This window comes from Myxine glutinosa, chromosome 1, assembly GCF_964187855.1.
Source record: "Myxine glutinosa chromosome 1, kmMyxGlut1.1, whole genome shotgun sequence".
NCBI classification, from domain to species: domain Eukaryota; kingdom Metazoa; phylum Chordata; class Myxini; order Myxiniformes; family Myxinidae; genus Myxine; species Myxine glutinosa.
Window position 1 is genome coordinate 284,721,055 of NC_136261.1, and position 24,490 is coordinate 284,745,544.

A 24,490-nucleotide genomic window follows, 5' to 3' on the forward strand; every position below is an offset into this window, starting at 1 on the left:
AGATGGTCCGTCAAGTCGATAATGCTGTTTGTCATGGAGTGGTGGCTTTACGAAATTACGGCATGAAACAGCGTGCTATTGCTCGGCAGTATGGCATCACTCAAGGTCAGGTGCCAAAGATCCTGAAACGAAATGCTCAGAGAGGTGTCCCTACTCCAATAACGAGGCCAGGGCGTCCCCGCAGAACCACAAGGAGGGATGATCGCCAGCTGCACCGGTTAGTCCGCAATGGCCGTACCAAGTCAGCTAATCGGCTTAGGGCTGAGTGGCAACAACTGACAAATGTGCCTGTATCCAGAAGGCTAGTCAACCAACGACTGGTTCAAGCAGGCTATCGTGCCAGGCGTCCCCTGAGAAAGCCACGCCTGACCAGACGACACAGCCAGCGCCGATTGCAGTGGGCCAGAGAGCACCGTCATTGGCAGCCAGGACACTGGAATCACGTGACCTTCAGTGACGAGTCTAGATTTCTGGTCTATCGTCAAGATGGCCACGTCCGAGTGCGCAGACAAGTGCACGAAGCCTACAACGAAGATTGTATAGTGCCAAGAGTCCAAGCTGGAGGTGGTGGGGTGACCGTTTGGGCTGCTTTTCATGCAGGGGGCAAAACTGACCTGGTTGTTCTGAATGGAAACCTGAACCAGTTCAAGTACAGGGCCATTCTGGAAGAAACATTGCTTCCATTTGCTCATGCAGCCTTTCGAGGAAACTTTGTCTTCTAAGATGACAATGCACGGCCTCATCGTGCTCGCATGATCCAACACTTTCTTGCGGACCGTGGTGTAGAGCACATGGAGTGGCCTGCCATGTCCCCGGATATGAATCCGATAGAGAACTTGTGGGCAGAATTAACGCGTCAAATCGACCACTTGGACCAGCAGCCGACCTCTGTGCGTGAACTGCAGCAGGCTATTGTCACTGCATGGCAAGCGATTCCTGTCCAAACCTTGGCAAATCTCGCGAACAGCATGCCTCAACGTGTACGTGCTCTCCTGAATGCTCGTGGGAGTTACACGAAGTACTGAACTGTAATTTTACTGTCCGTAATCCCAGTCGTAATTTAACTTTTGTTTTTGTTAAAAAAATTTTTGGCTAATGTGCAAAATAAAGAGATACTTCTGGAAAACGTACAGAAGTTTAACACAGTACTGTCCATGAATTGAGTTCGATATCAGTTTACATCACTTTCAAGCATCAATTTATTTGTTTCGAAATGTCAAATGTGGTTTTTGTTTCTTTTAAAGGTCACATTAACAAAATCTAGAATAATTTCAACATAATTCCAATGAACTTTTGGTTCTAAGACATCTTGAAAAGTAAGTTCACCCCCACAAAAAAATATTCCATATTAAATGCCAAGTCTGTATATATATATATATATATATATATATATATATATACATACATACATACATATTGTTGCGGAAATGAGGATTGAGTTTTTTTCTTATTGTGTTTTTATTGTATAGTAAATTGCTGTAAAATATCGCCTTCCTGCCTCCAGTCTGTTGTATAAAGGTCAAAGGGCGTTCCGGTAGTTAATTCCATAAAGCATACATTGAAGGACACTATAATATCCCTGTTCAGTAGTTTATTTCCTTATTCTGTGTATTAGGTTAAGGCTTTGTCTTCCATTAAAATGACACTCCATTGCACCAAGTGAAATAAGATAGATTCCCTTCATTCTCCATTCCCATTCCCAAAAACCTCCATTTCCCCTTTCGTCATGGCCAAGCCTCAATTTGCCAATTACATCCCCTCCAAAACCACCATTGAACATGTGCTCGGGTCGGGGAAGAAAGGCGTGCCCGCCCGTCGTCATCAAGGGCGGAGCCAGAGGGTCGCGTGACCAACCATGGCCGAGGTGAGCACACCGATGGGCGTGTCCTGAAGGCCGGCGGCTTAATCGCCGGAGGGGCTATAAAGGCGCGCGCGCAAGAAGTGCGTTGGTTGCGTTGTGGTGGTCAGGGGTTGCGTTGGTTGCGTTGGGTTGTCGATGGTGAGGAGTGATCGGACCAAGAAAGAGAGAGTTGTTGGACCAAGAGAACATAGAGATCATCCAAGGAGATCATCATCCAGGGAAGCACAAAGCCTGTTGTAGTCCTGGCAAAGCATGCGACGTCCACAGCAGCAGCAGCAGCAGCGGCGGCCACAGCAGCAACAACACTCAACAGCCGCGTGGGGCCTGGACGGCGGTTTTGAGCAGGGCCGCGAAGGAACGGTGGCTGCTAAACACGCCGATCGTGCTGCAGGACCCCTTGGACCGGCCTCCCCCCCTCCAAGCCATCCACCTCCGCCATTCCTATCATCATTCCCCGTGTGAGTCGTCTTCGTTTGTTCTGTCCTGGGTATTAATTAAGTCTTTTTTTTTTTTTTTCTATACTGAATCGAGGCTCGTGAAAGAGCTGACAACCGCGAGGGAAAGACAGCACAGGGGGACCACGAGGGAAAGACAAAGACAGCACATGGGGACCGCGAGGGAAAGACAAAGACAACACATGGGGACCACGAGGGAAAGACAAAGACAGTACAGGGGGACCACGAGGGAAAGACAAAGACAGCACATGGGGACCGCGAGGGAAAGTCTGTTTAGATAAGCTAGCGATTTTCACTGTGTCTCTAAAATCTTCTGTATATTATTTTATTATCTTTCCTTCTCCTTGGTTTCTTTGAGCCTGTAAATAGTAAATTATATTCGTATTTCCAACCTTTTTGTCTTCTTCTTCTTCACATCCGTGTCGCCTTAGTCTTTTCCCTATTGAATATCTGTGGCGCGATCCGGCCAACGTTCGGGGATCGGGTTAATCGGGGTAACTGTTAAGCCGCGGTGCCATCCGCTCGGCAAACCAACATCTTAACCGCGGGCCGTAACAATATATATATATGTGTGTGCGTGTGTGCGTGTGTTTTACAATCATGGTCGCTGCTAGCTAATTGTATTAACAGGAAACGGTACGAACCCGACTCCTCTCATCCAGAGATATTTCTCACATTCCTACATTTTCATGAGTCAGATTTTCATTCAAGAACAGAGCAATTATGGTTAACCATTTTGAAATTGCCACAATTTCGGCTGAATGTTGAAAATTATGTTTCAAAGACGATTTGAATCACAGATTTGAAGCTAGCAATGGCAGGTTAAAAGTTCCCTGCGAGCCGAACTGAATTAGCGTAAACACACACACAGCACATGTGCAAAAGGCCGCATTCAGCATTCATATGCCATTTCAAAAGTAGTGTATTATTTCCAGATCTCGTAATATTTTTCAAAATATAAAAAAGTACAGCCTTGTATTTTTCAAAATATAAAAAAGTACAGCCTTGTGTGAAAAAGTACAGCCTTGTGTGACAATATCCTAACAAAATTGTCTGTATGGGATGAGCTGCATAATTATCATAACCAGCATGCAGATACAGCAAAGGTAGAATGGGCCAAGCATGGTTTGGCATATGCCTCAATTACCTTGTGAATCTATATGAGCAAAGTTCTATGATCACTAGTTTAACACAATTCCCAAATGGCAGTGGCTGGAGTAAGTTTGGAGAATTCTCGAATGCCAGATAAAAATTATACTATTTACACTAACATTATGAATGTGTGTGCAAGTGTAAATGTAGGTGTGTGTGTGTGTGTGTGTGTGTGTGTGTGTGTGTGTACCTTTTCCACACTCAGCACACAGGTAGTCACGTGCAGTGTCATGAACTCGCATGTGCTCCTTCAGCATGTCCCTGCGAGCAAAACTCTTTCCACACTGCACACATGCATGTGATTTCACTCCTGCATGTAATGCATACACAACCAAACAAAACATTTGGGGATTGAAGAGAAGAAAGTCCACGATTGAAAATGAAATACAGTTTAAAATTTCACACAAAAAAAAAAAAACATTGACCGCAAATCACAAAAAAAATAAATTCTAACGTCAATTAATAAAATATCGACCAATTTCGTTTGGGGGGGGGGGGGGGTGGGGGAATGGAAATCCACCAATTGCCATAATTCTGTCGTGCCTAACAAAGTCAACAAACAATTCCCAACCAATCACCTTCCGGTGAAAGATAATGAGAAAAATAGAGTATTTAACAATGCAGAGCATTGACAGGTTATATAGATCATGGTAGATCTGATATAATGAATGATCTCAATTTCAGTAGATCTGCATGAACACTTACACACTCAATGAGGTAAACACTGATTACAATTATTGTCTCTGTTGTGCCTTCGGAAATGGGAAAGGCTAATGCTGTGAATTTCTGGAAGACCAAACACCCGAATGATCAGCAAAGTAGAAACTTGACATACTTCCAAGCAAGCATACCTGTATGAATCACACGATGCCTCTCAAGATTACCAGAGCTGTTGAAGATCTTACCGCAGACCTCACATGGGTGGATGTACCTGGTGACATTTTTAACAGATGAAGAAAAAATAAAAGTCAGATTGGTTCAGGAAATGCGACCTTAGGATGAAGATGATATCCACACTCGTAAGTATTTTGGTTGGGAAGGAATAAAAAGATTACTTATGTGCACTGGGGTCGTTGATCGGGAGCTCGTGACGATGGATGACCATGTGGGCATGGTATGTGGCCTTCAGTGCGAAGGAGCGCCGGCAAATATTGCATGTATGTGCACTCTCCCCATGCTCGGATGATAAATGCTCGACATAATCCGATCCACGGGCAAACCATATCTACACAAACAATGGTGGTAGGAAGCGAGGTGGTTTAACAAAGAATCGAATAAAAAGAAAAGTAAAGCAATTTTGCTTCTGACTCAATCATTTCAATCTTATCTAGCGTCTTTCAGAAGTAACTGACCTACACACAAAGGGTTTGTCAATATAGTGATCCTTTAAGACTGCAGTACAGTAAAATCAAAGTACCTGACACTTCTTGCACACGTATTTCAAACCCTCTGCTGTAGCTTCACCAAGTCCACCCATGCCCTGAGCATTACCCTCTTCAGTCTGACCACCCAGCACTTCGTCTCCAGCTTCCAATTCCACTCTCTCTTGGCCCTCCACAAATTCTTCGGCCTCGATGCCAAGTCGACTGATAAATTCACTTCTTTCTGACTCCTCCATAACAGCTATGTCCTGAGAAGGATGGCATGTCAGAAGGGGACAAATGCTTTGACAACATAAACAAGGTAGGTAGTCTGGTGATATGAACTGTGCAATTTTGGATATCAGTTGAACTTTAATATTCCATGTGTAAAGGTGATTCTGAAACCAATCGTGCAGTGACATGAAGTTATGAACTGATTAAATTGTTGCGACTCCGCATATATTTATTTCTTATAATGTTCAAAAACAGAAAAATGTTCCTGGAAATTAACATTTTAAAGGTTATTTTCAGATCAAGTAAACAATGCACTTACATGGAAATATAGTTACAGATTTCAGGAAAAGATGGATAAAAAGAAACCAATAGACTAAAAACCACCTTTAGAGGCCATTTTTCCCCGCAAGCGGGGGTTGGCCTTTTTCGGGCACCGTGGTTGTTGTTGTTTTTCGGTCCCCTTTTTGAAGCAATGTTTTACGGCCGGATGCCCTTCCTGCCGCCAACCCTGTTTGTCGCCTTTTACGACAAACAGGGAATTACCAGTGAACTGGTACTCAATGAACAGCTTGCTTAAAAGCAAGCCATATTTAAGCCATATTTAAAATATGCATAGCCAAGCCATATTTAAAAACCCATATTTAAAATCTAAAACAGGTGGAGACATATAACCAGCTCCCCCATCAAAAAACAGAGGTTTTCTCATGTGAGAGGCTTTTGGACTGTCTTTCCAATGTCTCTTACACAGTTGTCTTGCATAAAGAATTGTCTTCAGCATACAAGCACATGTGACCGAGCACAAAATTGTGTTTCATGGTGCAGACACTGCTACCAGCAAGCTGTTCATTCAGGGAACGTTGAAAGAGCTAAGAAATAACAAGGGAAAATATATCAAAAAGGTGTTGCCCCTGCAGATGTCACTGTGTTAACAAGGCCAAGTAAGGCTGAATGCCTACCTATCATAGCCAGTTGCACCAACTCCGAACCATCGACTCATGGACATTTTACTCGATCAGTAAAGCAAATCATATCAGAAAGATTATGGTCTATTTTGTGATAAAGATGGAATGTTCTGCGAATGACAGGAAATTTGCTCCTTGAGAAAATATAAATGAAGTGATGCAGAACAGTAACAACTAGTGAGTTCATAGAACATGATACCCCACACAATGTTCAAATATATACTTCAATTATAACAAGATGATGATATTAAAGAACGATTAAAATTCCGGAAGTTTAGCACTACTGAAGCAGTCTTATACACCACCCATATAATAAGACGAGGAGTCACAGTTTAGGAGATGGAGGCTTTATTGATCACCATAGAACATGATGTTTATCAGCATCTTACATAGCCATTTTGGTGGCTTCTTCACCATGATACTGCACACTCTCACATGCCACACCCACTTCCCAGGGACTGTGCTTGACAGCTCATATTACGTACACCACCCCATAGAACATGTCAATACTCCAACTACTGCAAAACTGGAGGTTCTTGGAAGTATTATAAAAGGTGATTTGTGTTCCACAGTGTTCATGTACATAATTAAATTTAAATAAAGGTTTAAAGAGGTTTAAAGGTGTATAAATAAATTAATTCCGGGTTTTACCACCATTAACACAGTGTCTTTTACACCACCCTATCTAACACGTTACATTAGTTCTTCTTGCCTGTTGTTTGTGGCCTTTAATAACGTCCTTTAAAAACAGTAAGGTTCCTGTTTGGAATGATTTTCAATTTTGTTTAACTGCCAGAAAAGCAGACAGACTAAAGATATTATCTCACTCCTCTCTGCATGTTCGATCGGGATGAATTTGAAGCCAAAGTACATTACAATGACAAACTTATGTTCCTATTCATGTTCTGATTTGTGTTCAAAATACAACATTCATTTTAAACAAGTTGTTCCTCGGTAAAAAAAACAACTCATAAGACGAATGGACATGAACCAATTTTGCTTAACTCCGCTTTTTGCTTAACTCCGCTTTTTGCTTCGCCGTGCAGGGTAATGATCACTAGAAGGTGAAACTGCAGCTATTTTCTTCAAAAGATGGTAACCCACCCAGAGTTATTGATGTTAAATATAGAACGGAACTGCTACATTACTTACATCGACTAAGGCAAAGGTTGTGGTCCACAGCAGGAAGATTCGCATTGTGATGCAAATGAAAATTAAAGTTATTGCTGTCGACCGAATTGTTTTCTTTTTCTGCCATCTGTCATTTTTTTGTACACAATGTCGAGGCTCAGGTAAGAGCTAGAGCATAAAATGGATCAGGACATAACAGAACAAAATGTTCAGTAAGAAGAGAGGGGGGAACACACCAGCAGCAGGAATGAGGGACAACATAGAGGGAAACTTGGAGAAATAAGGGATGTACAGGGGGTGAACAAGATGGATACAGCTGCAAATTCTCATGAGGGAAAAACTGGAGACTTGGAAAGAGGTGGGCTTGTGGTGGGTAACAAGGGTAGAAAAGAACATGGTTTTGGATGAGGGATAATCTGAGATGGTGGTGAACAGCTGTCTTGAATACATGAATGGAAGAATGAGATTGAGGAGGATGTGGAAGTTGGTTCCATAGGCAGGAGAAAACAGGAATGGATGAGTGGAGGTGAGAAGTTATTCTGCATTTTTAAAATTCTACCAAATGGGGGTGGTTTGCTATGGAGGCCAAATTAGAAGTGTTGGTTGCCCAAAAAGGATCATGGCTGACAGTGAGACCCAAGGGTTTGAGTGACTGAACTTCAAGAGGATTGTTAAAAAAGTAGATGGGAGGGGTTGCCAGCTGATGGTCCTTTTGAAGAGAGTGAGAGTGTAAAATTTGTTAGGATTTAAAGCTATATTCCAAGTGACCGACCAGCTCATTATTCTATCAAGGTTTGCAGAGAGGGAAGAGGCTACTGCCTGCCTATATGAAGGATGGGGGACGTTACGGCTGAGGGTGGAGTCATCAGCAAAGGCATGAAGGGGATTTTCCAGAGAGAGAGAGAGAGAGAGAGAGATCGTTGATGAAGATTAGGAATAGGATGGTGTGATGGCAGCCAGCAGTCTCTGCCAGCTTGTCTGAGTGAACTGTCAGACTCGCCGGTGCTGAGACTGTTCTCTAAGAATGGCCAGAGATGTTGACCTTCGCAAGAACATGATCAGATGAGCCAATTGGGGCAGAGGACGAGCAAGATACATAGGCGAGAAGGTTGGCCATCACCAAATCCAGAAGGGAAGATTTGCTATTGGGAGAAATCTGGGTGGAAAATTCACAGATTGAGCCAGTCCGAATGAGTCACAGAGGTTCTTTGCAGAAGTGCCATGGCTGGTGAGAGAGGTATCAGCACCCAGCTAATTAGCATGGTGACATTATAAATCACCACAAGAGGAAGAGAGAAGTGGGATGAGGGATTAAAAGTTGGTCCATGTCGTCTTTTTTTGTATACTAAGTCGAGGGTTGTATAAGAGACAACACATAGAACATATAATAAAGGGAGCGGGAGACAAGAGAGGGTGAGAGAAAGAGGGAAGCACAACAACAGTAGAGAACAAGGACATCGGGAGATCTGTGGAAGAGAGAGGGCTGGGGCGGGGTACGCGGGATGAACAAGATGGACACTACAGGGGATTTCAGTAAAGAAAACAGGGAATTTGAAGGAGGTGGGTTTGGGGTGGATAAACAAGGGTAGAAAAGATCATGGTTTTGGATGGAGGAAGATATGAGATGGTGGTAAACAACTGTTTTAAAGACCTAGAGGGAAGAATGCGATTGAAAAGAGTGTGAAAGTTAGGAGCCAGAGGAAGGAAAAAAAGAGGAATGAAAGAATGAAGGTGAACAGAGAGTCTTGAATTTGGAAGTTTCACCAGAAGGGTTGGAAGTTTTACCAGAAGGGGGTTGCTGGCAGACCTTGTGCGTCCCTGCAGAAATATCTGGGGGACAGAGCACAGACAGAGCAGGGGTGCAAGGCCGGAGAGGAGGCGGAAGAAGACAGAGAGACCACCAACCTGCCTGTGCTGAGAGAGAGAAAAGACCTCAGAATCAGCTTCATCGCGGGAGATACCAATGATTCTAAAAGCTTTAGTTTCAACAACGTGAAGCCGAGCTAGGTGTGATGCAGGAGCACCAGCCCAGAGGGGAGAGCAGTACTCCATTGAGCTGCAGATGAAAGCTTTGTATGTGGCGAGCTCAGTTGTGCCAAGAGTGGACTTTGCACAATGAAGGATGGATGCCCAGTCGGTGACTGGATTTGGAGGGCAGCTAAGAAATGTGGTTTTCCCAGGAATGATCATGGCAGATAGTGAGACAAAAACGCTTGACTTACAGAACTTATTTGAGAGGATTGTTGAGAAAGTAGATGGGAGGGTTTTCCAGACAGACTTAACAGAGAGACATAGTGAGTGAGTGAGATTTATCAGGATTGAAAGACATGTTCCACATGTTTGACGAGTTTGTGATTTTATCCAGGTCAACATAGAGTGAAGAGGCTGCTACCTGCTGAAATGAGGGATGAGATGGAACGGCAGAGCGTGGAGTCATCAGCGAAGAGATAAAGAAAATTTTACAGGAGTCGGAGAGATCATTGATGAAGATTAGGAAAAGCAAAGGGCCCAGAACACTGCCTTGAGGAACTCCAGCCTGGACAGGAAGAGGAGATGAGAGAACTCCAATGAGAGCGACAAGTTGACAACATGAGAGGAAGTCTGTGAGCCATGCATGGAGATTGCCATGGATACCATAAGAGTAGAGTTTGGTGAGAAGTGTGGGGTGTCAGACCATAATGAAGACACGAGATGTGTCAAGGGAGACGGCTCTCATTTCCTGTTTGGCATTGAGGATCTCCATCCATTGTTGAGAAAGCTGAAGCAGCATGCCCAGAGTAGATTGGCCTGGTCTGAATCCAAATTGATGATCTGAGATCAAGCCATTGGAGAAGAGGAAGGATTTAAAATCAGAAGCGATAATGGATTCGATGACCTTGCTGATGATTGGGAGCAGGCTGATTGGTCTGTAGTTGAAAGGATCTGTTTTTGCACCTTTTTATGTAAAGCAGTAATGTTGGCAGATTTCCAAGCAGAATGCAGATGACCGAGAGCAAATGAGAGGGTGAATAGAACAGTGAGAGAGAGAGAGGGAGAGAGAGTGTAGTAGAGCAGCAGAGCAGGTTTTTTGGACACGTGGCTTGATGCCATCTGGTCTGGTTGCAGAAGCCGAGGTTTGACAGCCACTTCTCCAGATTGTTGGGAGAGAAGGACATAGAATCCAGGAGCAGCTGGGTTTGACTGGGTAAGGTGGGTACAGAGAGCGATGGGTTAAGCATACACGATTTCAAAGCAAACACAGAGTTGAGCCATTCAGCTTTTTCACGTGCAGTGTCAGCTGTGTAGCAGTTTGAGGTAAGGGAGGGGATGGAAGGGGAACAAACACCAGAAACAGATTTGACCAGACACCACCGGGATTTGAAGGAGGGAGACAGGTTTGAGAGTTCAGTCTTGAGAATAGAGATAGTGTTTCCTGGCTCTCCTGAGGGAAGACACACACTTGTTCCAAGCTTTGTCGAAGGAACTGAAATTGCCTTCAGTTGGATTTGCCTTCCATGAGGGGAACACAAGTTGTTTCAGGGCAACTGCCTCATCACAAGCTTCAGTGTACCATGGACGGGTGGAAGGGTATGACAACTGAAGACAAGATGGGATAAATCTGTGCATGAGAGAGAGCAAATGTATTTGGAAGAATTCTCAGGATGAGTTAATGTCAGAGACAGTAGAGATGGGAGACCAGTCCAGATGATTGATGTCTGCTTGAAGACCGTGCCAGTCGGCCTGGGTTAAATGCCAGACTTGTCGGCGCTGAGGAAGCTCTCTGAGAACGGCCAGAGAGATGTCCCACTTTAGCAAGCAAATGGTCAAATGGTATGTAGATGGAGTCATCACTGTTCTCTGCTCAGGTAAAGGTTATCGTTCCATCAAGACCAACAGTAATTGCTTGCAAGACCCAAGCCTGCAGAAAACAGACTTTTTTTTGAATGGCAACCACATTTTTCATTCAATCATCATGTAAGCTTTGTTAAAAAAAAATTCCATGTGTAGATGCTCCGATGTTGAAAATTTTGTCAATCCCTCAAGAGGTTGTGGAGAAAACGAATTTTAAAGCGAATAAAGGTTAACAAGCGTTACGCCTAGGTCCCCCGTCGGGGAAGTGATGTGAGTTGACAAAGTGGAAGACGCAGAAAACATGCTATGATATGATATTTCGCTCACAAGGTTCAGACATACATGGAGGCGGCCATCTTGGATTTTGACGTGGTGACTTAATTTTCAAGAGCGTTCTTCCTTATGCCTAGATACACCCACACACCAGATTAGAAGTTGGTACTTCGCTTATTTTTCAAGCTATTTCGCTCACAAGGTTCAGACATATACAGTCACGTGAAAAAGTAAGTACACCCCATGTAAAGTTTTGACTTTTTCAACATCTTTCAACATACAGCTATTTGATCTTCATTTCAACAATATTGATAGATAAAGGTGATATAATATAACAAATATCATGAAACATTTACATTTTGTAGTCCATTGTATAATTTACATAAACATAAATGCAAATTTCGCATGTGGAAAAAGTAAGTACACCCCAACATTTATCACTACTTCAAATACCTAAAATTAGAATCAGGTGCACCAGCTCAGGTGCAAATGATTAGAACATCGTTAGAGAGGACCTTGGAGGAACCTGTCTCATTTAACCCTCAGACATTTAGTTTGGTTTGCTCTTCGTTGTTGAAGTGTGCGGCGTCACCATGCCTAGATCAAAAGAGCTCTCTGAGGCCTTCAGAAAGAAGGTTATAGATGCCTACAAGTCTGGGAAGGGATTTAAAAAGATCTTCAAACAATTTGAAATCAATCATTCGACTGTCCAGAAGATCATCTTCAAGTGGAGAAGATTCCAAACAACTGCCAACTTGTTCAGGCCAGGCCGACCCAGCAAGTTCAGCCCAAGAGCAGACCGCAAGATGCTGAAAGAAGTGTCTAAGAACCCTAGAATGTCATCACGGGACCTACAGGTAGATCTTGCCACTGTTGATGTCAAAGTGCACGAGTCTACCATTAGAAAGAGGCTGCACAAATTTGATCTACATGGGAGGTGTGCCAGGAGGAAACCTTTGCTGTCCAGAAAGAACATCAGGGCAAGATTAAAGTTTGCCAATGAACACCGAGGCAAAGACCAGCACTTCTGGAACAACGTGCTCTGGACAGATGAGTCAAAGGTAGAGCTATTTGGCCACAGTACCAGAAGACATGTTTGGCGAAAACCAAAGACAGCATTTGACCACAAGAACCTGATACCAACTGTAAAGCATGGTGGTGGAAATATTATGGTTTGGGGCAGCTTTGCTGCATCAGGGCCGGGGCAGCTCAACATCATAGAATCCACTATAAATTCTTCATTGTACCAGAGGGTGCTTGAGGATAATGTGAGGCCATCCGTCGGAAAGTTGAAGCTCAACCGAAGGTGGACCTTGCAACATGACAATGACCCTAAACATACCAGTAAATCCACCAAGGAATGGCTGAAAAGAAAGAAATGGAGGGTTCTGGAATGGCTAAGTCAAAGCCCGGATCTAAATCCCATCGAGATGTTGTGGGGGATTTGAAACGAGCTGTGCTTTGTAAGAAACCCCTCAAACATTGCACAGCTGAAAGAATTCTGCATGGAGGAGTGGGCAAAAATTTCTCCCAGTCGATGTCAGAGACTGGTAGACAGTTATAAGAAACGCCTACTTGAGGTTGTTTCTGCCAAAGCGGGCAATACCACCTATAAGAGCCAAGGGTGTACTTACTTTTTCCACATGCGAAATTTGCATTTATGTTTATTTAAATTATACAATGGACTACAAAATGTAAATGTTTCATGATATTTGTTATATTATATCCCCTTTATCTATCAATATTGTTGAAATGAAGATCAAATAGCTGTATGTTGAAAGATGTTGAAAAAGTCAAAACTTTACATGGGGTGTAACTTACTTTTTCACGTGACTGTATATGGTGGCGGCCATCTTGGATTTTGATGTGGCGACCCAATTTTCAATAGTGTTCTTCCGTATGCCTAGATACACCCACACACCAGATTAGAAGTTGGTACTTCGCTTATTTTTCAAGATATTCCGCTCACAAGGTTCAGACATACATGGCGGCGGCCATCTTGAATTTTGATGTGGCGACCCAATTTTCAATAGTGTTCTTCCGTATGCCTAGATACACCCACACACCAGATTAGAAGTTGGTACTTCGCTTATTTTTCAAGATATTCCGCTCACAAGGTTCAGACATACATGGCGGCGGCCATCTTGAATTTTGACGTGGCGACCCAATTTTCAATAGTGTTCTTCCGTATGCCTAGATACACCCACACACCAGATTAGAAGTTGGTAATTCGCTTATTTTTCAAGATATTCTGCTCACAAGGTTCAGACATACATGGCATCAGACATACATGGCGGCGGCCATCTTGGATTTTTGACGTGGGTTGCACCCACACACCAAAGTCGAATGCAGTCCTTTGCTTACGCACATACGCACGTACGCACACCCGGACGGACGGACGGACACACGGACGGAGGGGAAAACCATAGTCCCCCTTTCGCTCCGCAGTGCGACGGGGGACGAAAAATGAGGGCGGAAGAAAAAAACATATGGGCAATAGCCCTGGCGCTCACCTGGTAGAATAAACAGTATACTGCACTAACTAAGGGTATTTTAAACCAATTTCAATGGTTGCTAGAAGACAGGACAGCATGTAGAATCATACTAACATAATCATAAGACTTTAAACAAACAAACAAAACAATACTTATTTTGGGGGGCAACCCCCCCCCCCCCCCCCTCCTCCAACCTCATATACCTACAAAGACCCCAATTTGTCTAATGCCTTGAACAAACTTTGGTACATCATGGGGGATGAAAGTTGTGGTCAAGTTTCATCGAAATTGTGTGTAGTTTCAGAGAAGAAAGCAAATACCTATTTTGGGGTGTCAAACCTGGACCCACTTTGACCCCCCTCCCTCCCCGTAGACTCTTTTAAACTTCGATTTTCTGAGTGCTGTGAACAAATTTTGGTACATCATGGGGGATGAAGGTTGTGGTCAAGTTTCATCGAAATAGTGTGTGTAGTTTCAGTGGAAAAATCTATTTCCTATTTTGGGGGTTCAAACCTGGATCCACTTTGACCCTGGTAAACCCCCTTAGACCCCGATTTTGTTAATGCCGTGAAAAAAGACTAGTCACAACACAACGAATATCATTTGTGCCAAGTTTGGTCACAATCCCTAAAGCGGTTTCGGAGAAGAAGTTGGAAGTGTTTACGGACAGACTGACGGCCGGACGGACTGACGACGCGCCATCGCATAAGCTCCCCTGAACTTCATTCCAGGTGAGCTAAAACAGTGAGGACCTTAGCTGACATTCCACAATATGGCCAAGAATGGTTGTAGATGTTTATTACTAGTTGTATACGCAAAGCATGTGCACACTTGCACCAGAAAATAATAAAAGATTTCAATAAATGTTGGGTGTGGAAGGATAGCCTAAAGGTACGCACACTTGCATCTGAGTTGTCTCGCCTCAGTTGAAATCTCAGCCTGGCTAAAAACTCTGGTCCCGGTGTTTTCCATGCAGGGCAATGCGTCTGCCGTCCCTCGGATAGACGTTAAAATGTGTATCGCGTGTGCCAGCATTAGTTGGTGGATGTTAAATGTGTATCCACGACATAAATAAATGCACAAAACGACATAAATAAATGCACACATAAACAAATACGTAAATGCACAAAATTAAACTCTCATTACCTTGAAGTGGACATGCGTGTGGTCACGCAACACATCGACCCGGTAGAACCTGCGTCCACAGATCTCACAGCCGTATTTCTTGTCTCCGTGGGTTAGCAGGTGCTTGTTCATATTGCTTCGACAAGAGAATATCTGTGGATAGTTCTTGCATGAGGACAATACACATTAATTGCAGAACATAATTAGAACTAATATTCTTCAAAATGAAATGAGTACTGAAAGTGCAGAATATGAAACTTGAAAACAAAACTTGCACAACAAAGATGCCAAGCAGAAACTTTCAAACAAAACAAGGGAAACTACAATGGCACTCAGTAGAGCAAGTACCGTATCTCCACGCGGCTGAACAGTTTACGTTTTGTATCCCACTGATAGGCCTGATATGCATCCGGACCTTAACCAAAATCTAATCGGCTTGTTATTGTCACCAATGCAACTTACCCACCAAATATTGTCAATCTGTCCACAACGTTTTTAAATAGCATGCTATATGTCGTTTTTGTCCCTATCTCTCAATGATGAAGAGTCACTTTAAAAATAAAAAACCTATCATATCCGGATCCGGATCTCCACCAAAATCGAATTAACAAGTCCTTGTTACACAACTAACCTGCCCACCAAGATTCGTTTTAATCCATCCATTACTTATTGAGATATCCTGCTCACAGACAAACAGACAGACACATAGACAGAGGTGAAAACAAACTCCGTCTAACTTTGGTGGTGGAGGTAATAAAACTTCTTCCATAACTAATGAAAAATATATATTACCTGAAGTTTTACCGTCAATACATCTCTGTAAACATTCCACCAGATATTAACTCACACTGGCCCCTATATTCTTACCAGCGTGGGTTAGAATCTGGTAGAGGATAGGAGGGTCATGGGGGTGAAGGTGGAGGCAGGAAAAAAGGAAAGGGATGCATATCGAACATACAGAAAGGAAGAGGTGGTGGGGTTGGGATCAAACATTCTGCCATTCTTGTATATGTAATATATTGTTACTTTTATGGGGGTAGGTAAGAGAATACAGTGGGAAAGGTAGAATTGCATATAAATAGTATGGACCGTGTGATGTGTAGGAACATTTTGATGTACTAAGTAGGGAAAATGTAGCTTAAAGTTGTGTTTCAATGTTCACCATACGAGAGATGATGACGTGTTAATTGTACACCGCACCTTTCTTATGCCATCTCCAGGCATTGCAAATCGTCATTGCTGGACACCAAAGGGGGCTCGGCAGTGACGCATGCTGAAAGGGAGTACTCAGTTTTCACTCTGTTTGTTTGTTTTCTTGCTTTCTTTCTTTCTTGTTTGTTTGTTTGTTTGTTTGTCCGGGCGATATCTCAGCCATCCTTTGAGCTAGGAATCTGAAATTTCGGCACAATAGTGAGCAAGTCCTTTGTCAAAAACGGTATTTTTTTGTTTTTTGATTAATCAATTAATTGATGAGTTATTTAATTATTAGCGATTAATTAAGTACTTATTTAATTAATTAAATTTCATTTCTCTTCTGACCATTAACTCAGGCACCTTTTGAGTTAGGAAGCTGATATTTGGACATGCCAATGACCAGGTGATTTGGCTGCAAAGTCTATTTTTGATTTATTAATTAATCAATTAACCGATTAATTATTTAATTCTTTGATTAATGACAAAACAATTTTTTTTTTTTAAGTTACAGATTCTGATGAAATGGTGGTGGTTTATGTGTTCTCTGACCGAATTGATTAATAATTTAATTTTTTTATGATTATTATTTATTTATTTTCATTATTAATCATTTATTTATCTTCTTTCTCATTTGGCCAATATCTCAGGCACCTTTTGAGCTCAGAAGCTAATATTTGGACATGAGTGACCAGGTGATGTGGCTACCAAGGATATTTTTGATTTATTGATTAATCAATTAATCAATGTATCGATTAATTATTTAATTATTCGATTAATTACTAAAAAAAATAATTCCCCCCCCCAGTTACAGATTCTGATGAAATGGTGGTGGTTTATGTGTTCTGTGACCGAATTGATTGATACTTTTAATTTTTTAATGATTATTATTTATTTATTTTCATTATTAATCATTTATTTATTTTCTTTCTCATTTGGCCAATATCTCAGGCACCTTTTGAGCTGGGAAGCTAATATTTGGACATGACAGTGACCAAGTGATGTGGCTATCAAGGATATTTTTGATTAATTGATTAATCATTTCATCGATTCATTATTTATTGATTAATCGATGAATTACTTATTGATTAATCAATTAATTATTTAATTTTTTATTAATGACTTATTTGATTAAATTTCTAAAAGATACATCTTCGGATGAAGCACAAGTGGTTTTGTTATGGTATTAGCCAATTGATTAAGAAAATATTTTGTGATAATCTTTTATTGATTTTAATTATACAATTAATCAATCAATTAGATGTACATCTCTCCCTCCCAATGCAGCCTCTATGAGCTGCACTGCGGTATTGCCGGGCGCCCCGTCAATGCCGCGCTGTAGGATATTTAATTATTTGGCATGGGGGCGGTGTACTTTGAATGTATGTGTACTTGTTTTCTTTCTTGGTTGTTTTCTTGTTTTCTTGTTTGTTTGTTTGTCCGGGCGATATCTCAGCCATCCTTTGAGCTAGAAAGCTGAAATTTCGGCACAATAGTGAGCAAGTCCTTTTTCAAAAACGGCATTTTTTGTTTTTTGAATAATCAATTAATTGTGGAGTTATTTAATTATTAACGATTAATTAAGTACCGGTACTTATTGAATTAATCAAATTTCCTTTCTCTTCTGACCATTAACTCAGGCACCTTTTGAGTTAGGAAGCTGATATTTGGACATGCCAATGACCAGGTGATTTGATGCAAAGGCTATTTTTGATTTATTAATTAATCAATCAATCAATTAATCGATTAATTATTTAATTATTCGATTAATGAGTAATTTTTTTTTTTGAAGTTACAGATTCTGATGAAATGGTGGTGGTTTATGTGTTCTCTGACCGAATTGATTAATAATTTTATTTTTTTATGATTATTATTTATTTATTTTCATTATTAATCATTTATTTATTTTCTTTCTCATTTGGCCAATATCTCAGGCACCTTTTGAGCTCGGAAGCTAATATTTGGACATGAGTGACCAAGTGATGTGGCTATCAAGGATATTTTTGATTTATTGATTAATCATTTAATCGATTTATTATTTATTGATTAATCAATTAATTATTTAATTTTTTATCAAAGACTTTTAAAATTAAATTTCTAAAATATACATCTTCGGATGAAGCACTAGTGGTTTAGTTATGCTATTAGCCAATTGATTAAGAAAATATTTTGTGATAATCTTTTATTGATTGTAATTATACAATTAATCAATCAATTAGTGTACACCTCTCCCTCCCAATGCAGCCTCTATGAGTTGCACTGCGGTATTGCCGGGCGCCGGAGGCGCCCTGGCAATGCCGCGCTGTAGGATATTTAATTATTTGGCATGGGGGCGGTGTACTTTGAATGTATCTGTACTTGTTAGTAGTAGGGTTTAAGGTTAACACCCCCTGTTCGCGTGAAACCCTCGGTGGTGTGGAAATGTAACTCATTGATCGTTGGAACTGGTAACGAAGCAGGCACGAGCAGGTGGTCGTAAGAATGTCAGGAATGTATCTCGCTCTGTCAAAGCTGGGAGTCCGTTGTCCACCTCTATTACAGCCCCGGGCTAGAGCACCCTCCTATTGTGAGGTAAATGGAACTCACAGCAGGAGGGGAGCGAGTTGGTGCCAGTAGGGCGATTATGGATGACCAAGGAGCTTCAGCGCACGGAGGATTAACAGTTAGCGCACAGAGGATTAATTCGAGAGTGCCGATATAAACGAGGACAAACTTTGAGTCGGGAGCACTTGTCATCAGAAGCTCTGCCCGACGGAACGCACGAGTACCAACGAGAAACAGCGCCAGGAGATCACCAGCGAACGAAGAGGAACCAACGACTTGAATTACCAGATTCGTTATAGTATTATAGTACCTATTATATTAAAACAAGTGAACTAGGATTGGAATAAAGTCTGGATCTTTTGCAAACCTGTTTCTGGTCATTGGAGTCTTGAGTCCCAAACACACTTCCATGACAGTGGCCATCCCTAACATTTTTTCCTATACCGCCGGTCAAGCAAAATGGCAGCCGGCCAAGCTAATCACGCTCCATGGGCAAGATACAGTGAAGACCCGCCCAGGAGAGGTGGAGCGACCATGGCACGGTGGGCGGGAGAACAGGGCCGGCAGGCCACGCTTCCCAAGTGACGCGGCCGGATGACGTGGATGAGCTCAATGAAGCAGCTTCGCGATTGGTTCTGACTGAAAGAGAAGCTTCTCGATTGGTTTGGTGAGAGAGAGAGCGCAGTTGGTTCTTCCTGGAGAAGAGGCTGGGTTTTTTTTGCTTCCGAGGAGAGTGCGTTGGCGGTGCGACCTAGGAGGCTCGTTGTCACAGTTATGTTTGCGGCAGGACGTTTTTCTTCCTTCCCCAAAAAGGAGGATTTCTTTCCTTTCTCACGCCGAAGGAGTGCAAAGCAGTGGACGGAGAAGAAGGGAACGAGGGCCATGCTTGCCACCCGCCTCGATACCGGGCACTTTTGAAGCGTGGCATTGCCGCCATTTCGCCCGGTTTTCTGCCTGGTGGCTCTGGGCTTTGACTGCCGCCGACCTTACCACAGGATCCATTTTGGGGCCAGTTTAGTGTGCGGGACCGTGAATTTTATTTTCTTACCTCTCCCTGTGTGCGTTTTTGTGTCCATGTATGAGGAATATCCTCAACATAGCATTTTACATCAGCCTTATTTTCTCGATTTTCATTCCGTGCCTCATTTTATTATAAATCATTATTGTTACTTTTTCATTGTCGTGTTTTTGGTTGGATTTCGGATAAAACCCGTGTTTTCATGAAGTTACACGCTTCGAGTCTCTTCCATCTCGCGCGCGCAATAACTGCCATTATCGGGAGGTCGCCTCGGGAGTTTAGGCTGGTTCGGTTCATCCTTCCAAGGCTGGTGTTAACGAGCTACGGATGTGACAATATACAGTCATGTGAAAAAGTAAGTACACCCCATGTAAAATTTTGACTTTTTCAACATATTTCAACATACAGCTATTTGATCTTCATTTCAACAATATTGATAGATAAAGGTGATATAATATAACAAATATCATGAAACATTTACATTTTGTTGTCCATTGTATAATTTAAATAAACATAAATGCAAATTTCGCATGTGGAAAAAGTAAGTACACCCTATACATTTATCACTGCTTCAAATACCTATAATTAGAATCAGGTGCACCAGCTCAGGTGCAAATGATTAGAACATTGTTAGAGAGGATCTTGGAGGAACCTGTCTTATTTAAACCTCAGACATTTAGTTTGGTTAGCCATTTGTTGTTGAAGTGTGCGGCGTCACCATGCCGAGATCAAAAGAGCTCTCTGAGGCCTTCAGAAAGAAGGTTTTAGATGCCTACGAGTCTGGGAACTGATTTAAAAAGATCTCCAAACAATTTGAAATCAATCATTCGACTGTCCGGAAGATCATCTACAAGTGGAGAAGATTCCAAACAACTGCCAACTTGTTCAGGCCAGGCCACCCCAGCAAGTTCAGCCCGAGAGCAGACCGCAAGATGCTGAAAGAAGTCTCTAAGAACCCCAGAATGTCATCACGGGACCTACAGGTAGCTCTTGCCACTGTTGATGTCAAAGTGCATGAGTCTACCATTAGAAAGAGGCTGCACAAATTTGATATACATGGGAGGTGTGCCACGAGGAAACCTTTGCTGTCCAGAAAGAACATCAGGGCAAGACTAAAGTTAGCCAATGAACACCTCGGTAAAGACCAGCACTTCTGGAACAATGTGCTCTGGACAGATGAGTCAAAGGTAGAGCTATTTGGCCACAGTCCCAGAAGACATGTTTGGCGAAAACCAAAGACAGCATTTGACCACAAGAACCTGATACCAACTGTAAAGCATGGTGGTGGAAATATTATGGTTTGCTGCATCAGGGCCTGGGCAGCTCACCATCATAGAATCCACTATGAATTCTTCATTGTACCAGAGGGTCCTTGAGAATAATGTGAGGCCATCTGTCGGAAAGTTGAAGCTCAACCGAAGGTGGACCTTGCAACATGACAATGACCCTAAACATACCAGTAAATCCACCAATGAATGGCTGAAAAGAAAGAAATAGAGGGTTCTGGAATGGCCAAGTCAAAGCCCGGATCTAAATCCCATCGAGATGTTGTGGGGAGGGATTTGAAACGAGCTGTGCATGCAAGAAACCCCTCAAACATCGCACAGCTGAAAGAATTCTGCATGGAGGAGTGGGCAAAAATTTGTCCCAGTCAATGTCAGAGACTGGTAGACAGTTATAAGAAATGCCTACTTGAGGTTGTTTCTGCCAAAGGGGGCAATACCACCTATTAGAGCCAAGGGTGTACATACTTTTTCCACATGCGAAATTTGCATTTATGTTTATTTAAATTATACAATGGCCTACAAAATGTAAATGTTTCATGATATTTGTTATATTATATCACCTTTATCTATCAATATTGTTGTAATGAAGATCAAATAGCTGTATGTTGAAAAAGTCAAAACTTTACATGGGGTGTACGTACTTTTTCACGTGACTGTACCATAGCTTATTAGTATGTTTAGCATTTTAGAGACACAAGGTTTCATAAACCTTTCCATGTACACACTTGAAGGCATTAAAAATCCATGTAATACATCATGATGCAGAAAAATAATGACGAGTCTTGGCTTAACGATTGATAGGACTGGTACTTCTAAAATAGCTCTCATATATACATATTATCTATATATATGTAAAACACAGTTTGTGTGTGTGTGTGTAATGTTACCGATAGACTCTGAAACGGAGAGGCTCACGTGCTTGATATTTGGCATAGACATGGCCATTGAGCCTGGGGCGAACATGGCCGAAACAATATTTGACGAGATCCATATTTTTTATTCATATTTACCTCAGCGCATTTCAGCGAGGTACCCGCTAATCTCAGCCAGTGCGAGCAGCTCGCTGATTCGCTCAGAGCGATCACGTGATGTTCCATCCCGTCACACGTCACACGTTTGCACGTAATTCAGAGCGAAAAGCCATTGCGTTTTTTCACCTTTATGCGACCGTGTTTTGTGTCGATTTTGTGCGATATGAATTAAATTTTAATTCATATTTCGTGTTTACGAATTCGAATACGAAGGATTTCCCCTTTCGATTTCGAATACGAATCGAATACGAGCTTGAGTCAAGAGGGCGAATGTACGGGTTGGGAATGTGCGGGTCTCCCTTCCCCCGCCCGGCAACGCCGGTACTGGAGGACGTGGGTCACAGGATCGGTGAATCTCCAAAATCCGCTTCGTGCTCTTTCGAAGATGCAGGACGATGTCGCGATTGTTGTGCTGCTCTCCGACCATGAGAACTGCAACGTCATTGTTGACTGGCCCTCCCCATTCCCCCTCCCCCGTCCGTCCTCCTCCTCCTCCTCCTCCCTTCCCCCTCCGTCCTCCCTCCCCCCTCCACCCTACCCCTTCTCCCCTCCCCCTCCCTTCTCCCCCTCCCCCCTTCCGCCTCCCCCCCTCCCCCTCCCTCTCACCCCTCCCCCCTCCCATCCCTCCCCCGCCCCCTCCCACCCCCCCTCCCTCCCCCCGCCCCCTCCCTCCCCCTGCCCACCCCCTCACCCTCCCATCACTCACCCTCCCATCCCTCACCCTCCCATCCCTCACCCCTCCCCCTCCATTTTTTGAAATACCAACTTATTTCCTGGAAGTCCTTGGTGTCCTTGTGTTTATACTTCTCCCACCCCCCCCCCCTTCCCACGACGCCACCTCCCCCCAAGCCCTCTCCCTCCCACACATTTCCGATGTCCCTCACAAATGTTGTGTTTATGTGCTTCGCCCTTCTCTCCCCATCTTGTCTACCGCTCCCCTTTTTATATACTTTGGTTCTTTTTCTGTTTGATTTGTTTGTGTGATAAATGTTAGCTCTTTCACGAGCCTCAATTATGTATACAAAAAAAACAACAAAAAAAAAACAAATGATGATCGCAAAAAAAAAACTTAATCAACTGGCTAATAGCATACCTCAACCACCAGTGTTTCATCCGAAGCTGTAACTTTATGAAATTTAATTCAATAAGCCATTAATCAAAAAATAATTCATTTATTAATCAATAAATAATAAATCTATAAATTTATTAATCAATAAATAAAAAATACCCTTTACAGCCAAATCAGTTGGTCATTGTCGTGTCCAAATATCAGCTTCCAATCTCAAAAAGTGCCTGAGATATTGCCCAGATGAGAAAGAAAATAAATAAGTGATTAATAATGAAAATAAATAAATAACAATGGTAAAATAATTAAATTACTAATCAATTGGCTACTAGAATACCTAAACCACAACCGTTTCATCCAAACCTGTAATTCTTTTTTTAAAATTCATCCAGTCATTAATTGAATAATTAAATAATTAATCGATTAGTTGATTAATTCAATAAATTAATCGATAAATCAAAAAAATACCCTTTACAGCCAAATCACTTGGTCACTGTCATGTCCACCAAATATCAGCTTCTTAGCTCAAAAGGTGCCTGAGATATTGCCCAGATGAGAAAGAAAATGAATAAGTGATTAATAATGAAAATAAATAAATAATAATGGTAAAATAATTAAATTATTAATTAATTGGCTGCTAGAATACCTAAACCACCACCGTTTCATCCAACTCTGTAATTTTTAAAAAATGAACCAAGTCATTCATTGAATAATTAAATAATTAATCGATTAATTGATTAATCACTAAATCAAAATATCCTTTATAGCCACATCACTTGGTCATTTTCCTGTCCAAATATGAGCTTCTTAGCTCTAAAGGTTCCTCAGATATTGCCGAGATGAGAAAGGAAATAAATCAGTACTTAATTAATCGATAATAATGAAGTAACTCGTCAATTAATTGATTAATCAAAAAACAAAAAATATCATTTTTGTGAAAGCACTAATTCACTATTGTGCCGAAATTTCAGCTTCCTTGCTCAAAGGATGGCTGAAATATCACCCAGATAAGCAAGAAAACAAGAAAACAAACAACCAGAGTGAAAACTTAGTATTCCCTTTCAGCGTGCGTCATTGCGGAGCCCCCTTCGGTCCGGCAATGACGTCATGCAGCACCTGGAGATGAAATAGGAAAGGAGCGGTGTACAAAATGACGTGATGTTGGGGTGTTGTAAGAATGGTAACCCACCTTTCCACAAACTGGACAGGGTGACGGCTCTTTACGATATTTTCCCCTTGGCGTCCCTTCAACCTCTCCATCTTCCTTGACCCAGCGCTTGGCTCCTGTGCAGAATACCAGTGGGCAAGACTAAGGTCACAACAGGTGACTGGACGTCGCATAACATATGCACATGGTTAGTGCCTAAAAGGCGTCAGGAAACGCATTTTTATTTACCGCTTTTAATGTGGCAATATAAATAAACTTAAAACCACTTCAATTATTGATTTTACACCCATGTGATTTTTTTTTTTT

General features: G+C 42.1%; 1 protein-coding gene across 2 annotated transcripts in view; it reads right to left on the reverse strand.

The window, feature by feature from the left end:
* Positions 1 to 24,490, reverse strand: part of LOC137438659 (PR domain zinc finger protein 15) — a 179,814-nt gene that overhangs the window by 28,920 nt on the left and 126,404 nt on the right. For both annotated transcript variants that reach the window (XM_068133897.2, XM_078767164.1), the window contains exons 14-19: positions 24,206 to 24,300; positions 14,902 to 15,033; positions 4,886 to 5,098; positions 4,524 to 4,693; positions 4,320 to 4,399; positions 3,659 to 3,778 (exon numbers count right to left, since the gene is read on the reverse strand). In XM_068133897.2, coding sequence (XP_067989998.1) covers positions 3,659 to 3,778; positions 4,320 to 4,399; positions 4,524 to 4,693; positions 4,886 to 5,098; positions 14,902 to 15,033; positions 24,206 to 24,300 — 810 coding nt within the window. The remainder of the gene's footprint in view (positions 1 to 3,658; positions 3,779 to 4,319; positions 4,400 to 4,523; positions 4,694 to 4,885; positions 5,099 to 14,901; positions 15,034 to 24,205; positions 24,301 to 24,490) is intronic.